The sequence below is a fragment of the Condylura cristata genome, unplaced genomic scaffold (assembly GCF_000260355.1).
Source record: "Condylura cristata isolate star-nosed mole 26May11 unplaced genomic scaffold, ConCri1.0 scaffold00002, whole genome shotgun sequence".
NCBI lineage: Eukaryota > Metazoa > Chordata > Mammalia > Eulipotyphla > Talpidae > Condylura > Condylura cristata.
In genome coordinates, this window is record NW_004567103.1 from 31486343 (window position 1) to 31499321 (window position 12979).

Genomic DNA, 12979 nt, shown 5'->3' on the forward strand with positions numbered 1-12979 from the left:
AATCAAAAGTAGCAAAAAGTATAGTATAAACCTATAAAACTGGGAAAGAATTCCATGAAAAATCCTGAAATTTTATGCAAACAGTGGTTTCTATGAATGTGTGATTTTTGAGGAGACATCGTACTTTTCACTTGATTCTCAAAGGGTTTCATGACCCCCTAAGTCTTAAGGCCTACTGAAGATTTCTCTTTAGCACATTTTACATGTACCCTCATGAATGCAAGAAATTTGATTCCCGATTATCGACCAGATCATCTCCTTATTTACTTTCTCTTAAATGTCCTCTGAATCATTTTCCTCAAGCTTCCACCATTCAAATATCCTGAGGGGAAAAAAAACACACAGAAAAATTTCATTTAAGGAAATAAAGTAGAGTTTCATGGTTACCTCAGTTTATTCAAATTCAGCACGGAAGTGTACACACATGTATTCAAAGTTCTAGTAGCAGAGATTAACTGATAGTTGTTCTCTAAGATTTCCCTTAGACTGCTGTCTTTTGAATTAGTTTTGATTATTTCTGTGTTTCTTTTCATCACAGTGGAACTTCCCTGGAAAAATAAAATTCAATTTTGCCAGCTTGAATTTTTCCAATCTAGCAATTCTTCCATGTTGTGTTTTATTTATAATGTGGTAACAACACTATTGATGTTATATATTTTTATTTCTCTCCTCCCTCAGGTGTGTGTGCAACATTGACTGTTCTCAAACCAACTTCAATCCCCTCTGTGCTTCTGATGGGAAATCCTATGATAATGCATGTCAAATCAAAGAAGCATCATGTCAGAAACAAGAGAAAATTGAAGTCATGTCGTTGGGTCGATGTGAAGGTAAGGTTCATACCAAAATTCATTTCAAAGAATGTATTTAGTCTTTGTGTAGAAGTGAAAAGTGTATATAATTCTTTGTTAGGCAGCTATTTCATTTCCAAAAGATAGTGCTGATTTATCAAAGTTAGTACATTCTATGGTAGCATTCAAATAACAGTCCATGTCCATATATATATATGTAATGGGACTATATCCTTGCAATGCAGTAACTAGAGAAGCTATTCAGAAGATTGTGAAAATTCTCCTTACAGAGAAAAAGAAGCAAAATCAAAATCATTACCAGCAAAGAACTAGAGTGTCTATTAGACTACTTGAATTTAAAAGCAAATCATACCATTATTATGTATTGGTGCAAAAGAAATATTTCAAGTGCATTTTTAAAAGCAGATGTGCTACAATTTTCTATGTTGTCTCTTAGTTCGGAGATATTTTCTCAGTTTGTGACTTGACATTTTTGACTCAACTTATCTCAACTATGATTGTTGACTTTCTCATCTCAAGCTTTAGAAAACAGGTATCATTCTATTATTCAGAAACAAATACTATAAACCTATCATTGCATACAAATTACATAAAGGATGTCATTTTTTAGTAGTAAAAATTCCTTAATTGATGAATGATTTCACTCATATATAGACTATAGAGAATCAAAACAAAGTAACAGACAAAACTCAGTAGAAATCTGCCTATTGAATGAAGTCTTCCAGAAGGGGAAAGGACAGGGGAAGGAGAATACACAGAGGCAGGGAGGCCCACTGAACTATGACGGAGGTTATGGGTGCCTTGGTGGTGAGTGTGGAGTAGTATTATACAGTCAGAAGAGGTGTAAACCCATACATAGATGATACATATGCAGTGTTTATAAACTGGCATACCCTAATTAAAAAAATAAGATTTTAAAAATTCCTTAGTTACAAGGTACTATTGAAAGAATAACATAGGTTTGACATTACATATTTAGGAAATAGTTTATCAGCTTTATTGTTATTTTTTAACACAGATAATACAACTACAACTACTAAATCTGAAGATGGACATTATGCAAGAACAGATTACGCAGGTACACAATGTTATATTTTCTGCTATAAAATATGAGCACTTTTATGAAAGAATTCTGGGAAAAAATCATTATTCATTGATCCATAGACCTTGTAAGATTTCTGACACTAGGTAGTCAGCTCTTGCTTAGTTCAAACTTTCAGTAGGCAACAGTGAATTTTTGTTGAAGTTTTCCTGCCAGACTTAGAGCAATTGTCAAAAATGTCAGTAAGATATAATTAACTTGTTTTGACAGTGCAAATGGTACAAATGACAAAACATTTATCAAATTAATGGGCATCAGTGAAAATTAATGCAATTTTTGGCAGTGTATTGTAATAAATGCAAATGTTCTTGTTTGAATTTTCACAAAAGTCAACAATAAAAAAGTTTGTTCATCCCTAACAAATCTAGAAAGAAAGGACAGTTATAAATAGTAACAGAGACAGTCTATAGATGCAGAATTTAAAAAGTATATGTATAATCAATTTTTACAACAGTAAATTTTATTTTATTTATTTAGAAACCAGAGTGTAGCTGCTGATATATAAAATTATATTGCAAAATGTAAATCTTCTTTAGCAATTATAGAATATTATTTTCAGGAATATTTCCACCTAATATAAATTTCCTAGAGTCAGAAATAATTTATGGGAATGTAAATGGGATTTTAAGAGAGTATCAAATTTTATAGAAATGTAGAAAAATATATAAAAATAAAATTATTTATTGATGTTGATAATGATATGAGTTTTTTTTTTAAACAGGACTTTATGAGGTTGTTAAGCTTTTATAACTAGATTTATGGTTAACATTCACTCATAAATAGTTGCTTTTTTATTTTAAAATATATACTATGATTTATTATTTCAGAAATTATATTTCCTTTAATAATTCTGATATTATAGACAAAATACATCTCAGTGATATTGAACAAGATAAATGTTTTGCTTATATATACCTCACACCTCTCAGAATTTGAAAGTAACAAAAGAATTCTTTTCTTTAGTTTTGCATTCATCTTAATGTTTTCAACATGTAAGTAAAACTTTTCAAATGATAGAAGTCTATTATCATAGACAATTACACATAAAAAAAGCATTAGTTCCACTCTTGTTTAGCAGTTCCCAAAGCTCTAAGAAAGATCTTCATAGGTATTCCTTGAAGAACCCATTGGCCAATTATTTTGGGAAGAGTCTAGATAAGCAAGTCAACCTTTTTCTCAAAACTTCTCACTGTACTATAAAATCTTAATATGAATCTTTTTTTCTTTTTTTTTTTCTTTTAGTTTTTATTGTGGAGAATTTCAAAATACACTCAAGTCCAGGCTGGAGAGTATAATGAACTCACATGTACTTATCAAAAACTCAGTGGCACGATCATAGTTCATCTGGCCCCTTCCTTACCTCTACTCTCCTTCCCCATTTTCAGTCTTACGGAAATATATCTTAGAAATTGCGTCACTTCTTTCATAAATACTTCAGCATGCACTTCTAAAAAAATCAGCCCTCTTAAAAATTTTTAACTTATTGCTAGTAATTATCACATCTAAAATAATTGTGAATAATTGCCCAGAATACGTAGACTTTATCAAATTTATTTGATAAGTAACATTTTATTTCTGTGACACATTTTGCAGTGCTAGTGTTTTCAAAATTATATCTTGGAATATAGTGATTTATATAAAAATATTTAAATGAATAAAAGATAATAATGAAAAAACAATGCCTGATATTAACATATATTTTTAAAAATTTAAGTGAAGTCAAATTTAAATTCCATAATTTTATTATAAATACAACTATATCTTGATGGTGGTACAAGCTACTCTCTACCATATTTAATTTTATGCTACCCCAAAATACTTGATAATTTAATAAGAATCTGATTTCAATATAAGTAGCTCATTCAGGGAAAAAAAATCTTCAGAAATGTAAAATCTATGAATACCTTCTCTATTAAACCTTCAATGATTGGACTCATAAGAAAATCAAACTGTTCCTGAGAAATTTCATACCTGAAACAATAAGCTTCTTCAAGCTGATTAGCATCAATATGCAAATATATGTGCATTTATATAATTGTACCAATAAGGATATTAATGGAACTTGCCACTCTCTAAATGTCATTCATATTGCATATTAATAGTTTATCTATTCTTCAGAGTTTTGAGGATTGAATTTTTATTCCAAGAAAAACTATGTTTCAGTTTGTTTTCAAACAGATGATTCCTAATCCTCAATCAGTGCCCTCATTGATATTATTCCCTAATCTTACCTGTCAGTGAACATGGGAAGGAAGGAGAATGTGCTTTTAATTATATACGAAAGAAAATTATTCAGACACTCAGTGTTGTCCATATCTTCCAATTTGACATCAGACTTATCTAGACCTCAAAGAGCAACTTCCAAGATAAAAGTAAAGTTTAAAAACTTTTATTTGTTGAAATCCTTATTTAAATATAACAATGAAGATAAAGTCAATTGAAGCTTGAAATTCCTAATTAAACATTGATTGCATACTTTAAATTCCCCTTGAATTTAATTTAGATATTTTTATTTTCATCAGTTATCAAAATACAGTATATTGCCATTTTTAAACATAATTTAAGTAATGGAAAATGTAGAGGAATATGACTATCTCCCATTTGTATATTTGCATTTTCCTAAATTTAAGAATACAAACTTTAGAGGGGAGTGAGTGGGAGGAAAAGGAACCACAAGCAACTTAGTGTGTCATTGTCCATTTAATTTCTGTTTTACAAGCTTGTAGCTCCCCAAGGAGGGAAACCAGGAAATTGGCTATATCCTCCTGGTAATTTAAAAGAGTCCCTTCCCTGGGCACAGATAAACATCCCTGGACTCTCTCAGCAGAGAGGATGCTGATCTTAATCCCGTCAACTCCCCCCTTACATGTCACTAACAGGATATGTTCAAAACCTTTAACACCACATCCCCTCTTTTCCCTTTGAGCCTACTTTAAAGCTCTTAATTCAAGAACACACCTTTCTGATTACAAAAATGGAAATACGCTTTAAAGAAAGCCTCATCTTAAAAAAGATATGCTGTGCTTCATTTAAAAGAGAATCCACTAAGGACCCGCAGGGACTAATTTACAATCTAAGTGAATGATAACTCAGGGAAGGAAGCCTCCAATAAGATTAACTTGCAGTCCATGGTAGAGTGTCACCAAAGTTGCACAAAGCTATGAATCCCATGATCCTCGCAGGCATATAACTGTCATAGCCACTAAGACACTAAAGAATTCACCAGGTCCTTCCTGCCTGCTTTAGTTCTTTCTTTCTGGTTGTATCTGACTTGGGTCTCTATTTGGCATTCTGTCATTTAATGAGACTCAGGAGTTAATAGGTCCAGAATCAAAAGCTTTGGATCTCTTTGTTTCAAAGCAGACAGGATCCCTGTCTGAGCAAGCATACAGTCCAATGGATCTTATTTTTCTTTCATCAGTCTAAGACTTGGGGTTACATTCAGGTTTTTCTGTACACTTGCAGAACGATATAAAAAACACATTTTTGAAAGCCACCAAGCTAGGGCTTTCAGGGATTTCCATTGTTTCAAAATATTATATTATTAAATGTTCCTTTTAGAAGCTTTATAATGTTTTATGCATGCTCAAATTTTTAACATTTTCTTAAAACACACACATACACATCCATATTCCCTTCATTCCTTATAATGAAAAACAATGAAGTTCAATTTTGGGGTTTTTTTTTTTGTATCTGATACATAAATGCTTTACTATGTTGCTTTTCTGTCTAAAAAGTCTGATCCTCCTTCAAAAAGAGCTACATACTTTTTCATTACAAACTACTTAATTTTATAAATTGGTAAATGTAAAACAAAAATAAGTTAAATTATTTTGTCTTTTATCATCCAGAAAGTAAAATGTATTTTCTTTTATGACATTCTGCACCAGTTTCCAAAAGCATTTGCAGTGGCTTATAATTACAATATATTCAATGAAATCATTTAAAGAGAAATTGAAAACATAAAAGCAGGACTGTTGAGAGAAAAAAAAGTATATCAACAACAGATTATTAGAATTACTGCATTTAGCCCTAAGCTTCCTTGCAACCGATGTGAACAGAGAAATCATGGTTGAATCAATTCATTCCACAAATATTTACTGAGTCCCTGCTGTATGAACTCCACTGTCTTGGGCTTCTGTCTCTGTTGAAATGGAACTTAGCTTTTCATTGCCTTATAAAAAATAATCAGTTCAGAGACCAAAGACAAAGTTTCTATAGTGCTAAATTTTAAAGGAAATATTTAGTATAGATCTTTTTATAAGACACTACTGGAAAACATAGAAGAGGTAATATCTTCAGCAATGACTTTTGTAAAATATGCCAAGAGGTCCTTCATATGAATGGGGATTTTTTAAATCAATTCTTATAATATTTGAGATTATCACATTACTCAGTGATAGTGTTCCTATGGCAGTCTAAAGTAATGAGTTATATTTAAGTATATTTCCAAATTAGTAAGAAATATATGTAGATGACAGACTATTAAAGAAAATGGCTGCGAGGGAGAGTATGTATAGCTAATTTCCTCTTGTAGCTTCAGGTACAAAATGAACTGAGTAAGAACACAGAAGGTCTCGGTAAAGATAAGATATTAGATTACAGTATGTATAGGAAGAATATACTTTATTAACTATGAAGGAGAAAGGTCATCTTCAGAGCTAAAGTCATCTCCAGGGGACATAAGGGAGCCTGGACCCCCAATTTTGAGTGTAGTACCCTCATGAGTCTACCTTGTCGTACATTATGAGGAGACTGTTGGTTTCTATAACATTGTCTCAAAACACTAGTTTAGATATTGAGCTCAGGTCTGAAATATGGAAGAAAAGAAATCAGAAATACACATAGAGACCAAATTCTAACCATTCTATTATTATTCCATCTATTCATTTTCTACACTAAGGAGAAACTGACATCCTGAAAGGTATCTAGATAGTCTAAATGAATTGTCATAATAACTTGCTCTCTGTAGAAGCCATTGCAATTTACGAAGGCCTTTCTCATATATTGTCTCTTTTAGTCTGACAACAAAAATGTGAGGAAGATATTATATGCATTTGACAGGTGAGAAATGGAGGTTTGGGGAGATTAAGTAAAAAGAGTACATGATAGAACCAAGGTTTAAGCCATCATTTCTAATTCCAGGATCCAGCAAAGTATGAACAGAAAGAGACCAGATGAGAGATGTCACTACCTACCCCCTTTTAGAGGCTTGGGGGATTCTCTCTGTCTGCACCCTGAAGTTTAACACCTTAGGAGTTTTAGATTCCAAAATGTTTCTCCATGATCTCTGTATTGTTGTGAGAGGCTCCAAATATTACTTTTTTCTTCAAAGATATGTCTCTATCTTGTAAAAATCCTATCAGCTCTATATTGCTCAAGTTTTAAATTCTCCTGTTCTGTTTGCTATTTCCCCTAAGAGACAAGAGAAATCAAAGAAAACAGTATTTGCTCCCAAGTATTACTACATTAATAGAAAAGATGTGTGTGATAATTTGGTTTTAAAAAGATCTGTTCACTTTGCTTATTTTCTCTAATGTCAAATCAATAAAGAAGGTGATAAATGCTATTGAAAATGAGATCGAGGCTGAGAGATGTTGTGGTTGACACAGAATAGGGCACAGTATTTTGACATATTGTCACTTGGGACACTTGCTTGACTTAAATGCTACTTGCTCTTTCTTGATACATATATATAGATGGGAATATCAAGTGGCTAGATATCATATTTACAATGTGAATTAATTCAGTCATGTGGCAAAAATCTACATTTAAAATGGAAGCTTTTCCTATTTGCTCATGAACGCAAGGAGCACTTCACCAGGAAGCATGTTATGTCTAGGCCAATAATTTGATCTGTAGGAAATAAATAAATAGCAGCAAATGCAGGCAGCAGCTTGTAGCACAAATATTGGTATCAACAGTGAAATAAATAAAAATGTTTGCCCAGGCTATTACAGTGCCACCAGACTAACCTAGAATATTTAAGCTAAGAAAATGAATTAAGATGTCAAGATTTTCTCAGGATTTCTAAGTGAAAGTGTCTCAATTCAAGTATTTTTCCCTCTGGGATTTGCATTAGAGTGCTGCAAAATTTATAAAGCTTTCTGTGAACTCTAACTCACGATTTTTTCTGCTCTCTTGAACTTCTGTGTTTTCATTGTTTTCCCCATAAAATCATGTAGCCAGTCATCTGTAATATTATGTTATGTTCATGGTTATAGATAAGCATAGAAATAGTATTTGCAATACGGATGAAGGTTTTCGACTGAAGAGTTGCCTTGGGCCTTGTAGACACTCCAAAAAACTTTGTGTTTATGCTCGAGTTCATAAATGCATCCTACAACACTTATGTATATTTTTTTCTATTTGAAATTCTCCTTTCTGAAACAAATTATTCACCTTCGTGAGTTACTTATCTACTTGTCTCTGCCATAAAGATGTGGCAGTCAGGGTTACTAATTAGCATCATGAAATCAGACAAGGTTAAGTTCAAATACTGACTTTTCAATTATTGATCATCTAAACTTGAGTCAATTAGTTGACCTTCTGAGTCATCTTCATCTGCTCAGTGGAGATAATAATCTATTTTCATATGTTTGAGGTTTGAATTAAAAGAGATTATTTAAGACATTACAAATAGTAAGCTAGGTAATGTTCATATTTTCCTTTTGGCCTGACAGTTGAAACAAATTTATTTTATGGGAAATATAACATGGTCTATTAGTATGTATTTAGAATTTTTGTGCCTATATTCTTTATAATCTCTTATAATCATCATGAAATTGTGATGTATATGTTCTTATACATATACCAGGTTATTATAACATGAATTCAAATAGAAATTTAGTAAGAGGACCTAATATTTAACAGAACTGCAAGATCATGATATCACTTATATTTCTTTGCTATTTGACCTTTAAAGTTAGTGATTTATACCTCTAGAGTATATGTGAGAAAAACCTACACATTCATTCTTTAAATGAAACCTATATAATGAGTGACCTAGTGATGCGTACATAACAAGTAAAAAATAACAGGAGTGTGGTATAAGAATTTATTTGTGGTTATGGAGAACATTTGCATTTAGAAAAGTTAATATTTTAATATTCACACATCATCAATCAGTGCACACACATGCACCTTAAATAGGCAGAGCAAGACCAAAAAGAAACATTTTCAGTAAAAATTGATTATCAAGGAAAGGTATCTACTTAAAAAAGGAAAACAGCAATTTGAGCTATATAATATATGGATGTCACTAAAGTGACATATTTTCCAACTTAATTTACTTTCTACCTTTAGTGCATTGTTTCCATCCCTAGGAAAAATAGTGTAAGTATGGATATAATGTGTGAAATTGGAAAAAAGCAGACTATATCCAAAAGCTTTGTTTAATTTCAAAATTCATTATTCTCCATAAAAATAGTACCTAGAATTCAAACAATTATAAAAAGAAATCCAGAACACTTTGTTTGCCGTTTTCATTAATGAGCATGACATGGCTCAAATATATGAACCCAAAATATTAAGTACATGAAAAATTCTATTCGAACATCTTGATGCTTGAGAGTGGATACACACATAATGAACAGAAAATACTTTAAAATATCCATGAAACTAAAATCTCTCAGGTGAATTACTTTTCTAAATGTTGTTTGTTCCACACATCATATCTTATTCCCTCTTATTGTTCAGTTAGAAAATTCTTAGGCTTTTAGTTTGAACTCAATAGAATCAGGAGAAATCTGATTTATCCAAAAATTAAACTTAGCAGTATATGAAAATCAAGGGAAGTGATGATTCTAGTAAACTAGAAATAATGAATAGCAAAGAGGAGAGTATCCCATCCCCAAATGAGTTTTGGGATACAGGAGAAAAGAGTAGGAGAAAAAGAAGAGGGGAGAAGGCTTAGGAGAAAGCTTAAGGGATACTTATTCTAAAAGAAAGCTAGTACTTCAGTGAACAAGGTGAAAAGCGAGATTTCAGTGAAGCATCTGAAGATAGAAGGAAATTTGCCAATTGTGAATACCAGTGCCTAGTAAACTATGGGAAATTGTTGGAAGTTGGGTGTAAAGAGATAGCCTTAGCAAGGGTGAGAACCAAAAAGGGCAACAGTGTCATGGACACAATGGTTTGGCGGGAGGGTGGATAACCAGGGCAAGGTGAAAATTGGGTATTGATTACATTCACAGTAAAATGATAAGAGTTACTTAGAGGACTTAGGTCTTCTGGCCCATACATTTCTTTTTGCAGTTGAATTGTCTGAGAAGCCCAAGCATAATGACGGCACTATTGAACCTAAATAGACTATGTGTTCTTGACATGCTTAAGGTAGCAAACAAAGATCGTCTGATGCAAATGTCTATGCAGTAGACATTGAGTCAGGACAAGTAATAGGTTTCTTTTATCAGGACCTCTTTCCCATAGTTAGAGCTTGCACTAATACTAGGAAAGGAGGTCCCAGTGTTAGTGCAAGCTAGTTAGTTTGCACTAACTAACTAATTTGAATTTAGTTAGAATTCAAGTCACATCTCTATTCAAGTCTTCTTTGTCTGAATTTCTATTTCTGAATAGTTCTTATCCAATCTAACTAATGCTAGATACAGTGAATTTAATCATGATAAACTGTATACCTGCTCTCTTAAAGGCCATTACATGACTTTAATGTATTGTAGTGTTTTAGAAAAGCATGGGAAAATTCTGTTCATTTAACTTCTGAGTTTCTCTGGGATCTCACTCAATAAGCCCAAGAAATGACACTATAGTACAGGATATCAGTATTAACCATGTTGGATTGGTAGATCCTTCTGCATTATGAAAATTACAAAAGTCTTTGTCCAACCTTAGTTTTGAAAATCACTTTTTAACATGTAATCTGAAGAAGTTTGACCAAAAACAAAGAAAAGTGAGTAAATCTTAGCAAGCACGTTTAATATTTTTGATATAATCTCAGATAAATCATAGTACTTAGCTAACAAATAATTTCATAAAGCAGAAGGTGTTAATTATCCCAGAATTATAACAGAATGAGATGGTAGGTCTGCAGAGTAGTGAACACATTGTCAATGTTTTATAGTATTTCACAGTATTCCTGTAAAATATATGCCAGACCAATGAAAATAAATCCATTGCTTTTAATCTTTCATTCACAAGTACCAAGAGTCAAAGCTGTTGTGTCATATATCAGAAAACTCCCTCCCAAGAGTATTTCCCTAAAATTTTCATTTAATAATGGAAATAAATGTCTAACAAAAATTAAATATTAAAAAATATTAAAATAATTCAGAGTAAGAAGCTCAAAAACAAACTCTGTTTGTTCTCCAGAAATTAAGTATTCCAGAAAGATCATGCTATTAGTATACCGAGTTTAAAACAACCTGCAATTAGTGTTTTGTTAGGCAGTACACATCCAAATTTACTTCTGCAAATTGACTATTCGTGTACCGCCACGATTATTCTACAAATCTTGCACCAGTAGGTTTCCTTTCCTATGTACTTTCTGCTTCCATAAAGCATCAGAAGGAAGTTGAAGGTTTCCAGTCGTCTGAACTAATTTCTGTGCAAATCCCATTCCTTCTCACACCCCCGTCACTCTCCTTTCCCCATAGTGGTCATGACTGTCTTCATTCTTGATTTCTCATTCTTCTGAGATTGAACTACCTGGAAGGTCAAGGAAACTTATTTGTAAGGTAGTTTTAGTAAGGGGCCCTGTTGTCTTCTATATGTCAATTAATTGTAAACATAGCACCTGATCAACAATGATGAGCAACTATTAACTCTCACTTATTGAAGTAGATTATCAGGGGGACACTTTGACATTCATTGGCTGCTTTCTGTTATTTAGCATGTTTCTGAGCTGTCCATTTTAGCAATGAGTCGGTATATACTTAGGTATCATAGCACCATAATATTATTTGAAGAAAACCACTGTCATCTTCATAATAATCATGATTTTCATCATTATCATTATAATAATCAGGAAAATAATACTGCTGGAACTGGATCACTAGCACCTTTCAAAATCAATTAGAAATTATGTGTGTGTTGTCTGTCTTTTGAATTTTCCACAAGACTATTCTCCAACAGGGGTAGTCATACAAAAAAAAATTTTTTTTTTTCAGAATAATTCAAGTCACATTTATATTGAAAGGCAATTCATCAGAAATTAAATAGGTATTTAACCCCCTAAAACCTAAATTTTCCTATCAGTAAAATTTGAAAATAAGATTAGATTATAATGATAGCTTTCTGGATTTCAGATTGTGCAACCAAATATATAACTTTAGTTCAGAAAACATGAATTTGGGGGAAAGTTGTTGACTATTATCAATGGCAGTGATTCTCAACTAGGGTGACACTTGGCAATATCTGGAGAAATTTTTATCATGCAGGTGCTACCAATCTCGAGTGGGTGGAGGTCAGGGATACTGCTAAATATCCTACAATGAATAGGACAAGTCCTCACAAAAAGGATTAACAAGCTAAAATACTAATAGTGACTAGGCTTGACTACCTGTTTTATGATGTTAGAAATTATGAATAACTATGTATTATGTGGTTTCTAAAAATTATGTAGCAGTCTGGAATCCCAAACTCGACTCCCTAATTATTTTCAGTTCTCCTATGCCCCAAAAGGAGACACAGTACAGAATAAGGATCTTTGGCTTAGTTCAAGTTTCTTTTCATATTACAGTTTCAAACACATTCTTTTTTAAAAAAGAAAAATGATAGTTCTATTTAGAGTTGTCCCATAAATAGAAACACCCTTTAATTTTTCACAAATAACAGTGAATATCTGTTTCTGAAAAGGCTTATCAGAATGATTAAAATCCATTTAGCCGAAAAGGAAGTTAGCTATAACTTTACTTATAAGTTGTTGAAGAAAATCTCATTATGATAATCGTATCTATTATCTGACTTAGCATTCTAACTAATATTTAACAACCTGTCCATTTCTTGATTCTATTCAAAGGTGTGTTTTATTTATTTCTTTTTTTAATTATTACAAAAGTTTATTTTTACATCATTTTGCACATTTTTTTCTATTCAAAGCTGTGTTTTATTT

At 32.0% G+C, this 12979-nt stretch overlaps 1 protein-coding gene across 2 annotated transcripts in view; it reads left to right on the forward strand.

The window, feature by feature from the left end:
• Positions 1-12979, forward strand: part of TMEFF2 (transmembrane protein with EGF-like and two follistatin-like domains 2) — a 227794-nt gene that overhangs the window by 174848 nt on the left and 39967 nt on the right. For both annotated transcript variants that reach the window (XM_004674427.2, XM_004674426.2), the window contains exons 6-7: positions 679-827; positions 1828-1887. In XM_004674427.2, the coding sequence (XP_004674484.1) occupies positions 679-827; positions 1828-1887 (209 nt within the window). The remainder of the gene's footprint in view (positions 1-678; positions 828-1827; positions 1888-12979) is intronic.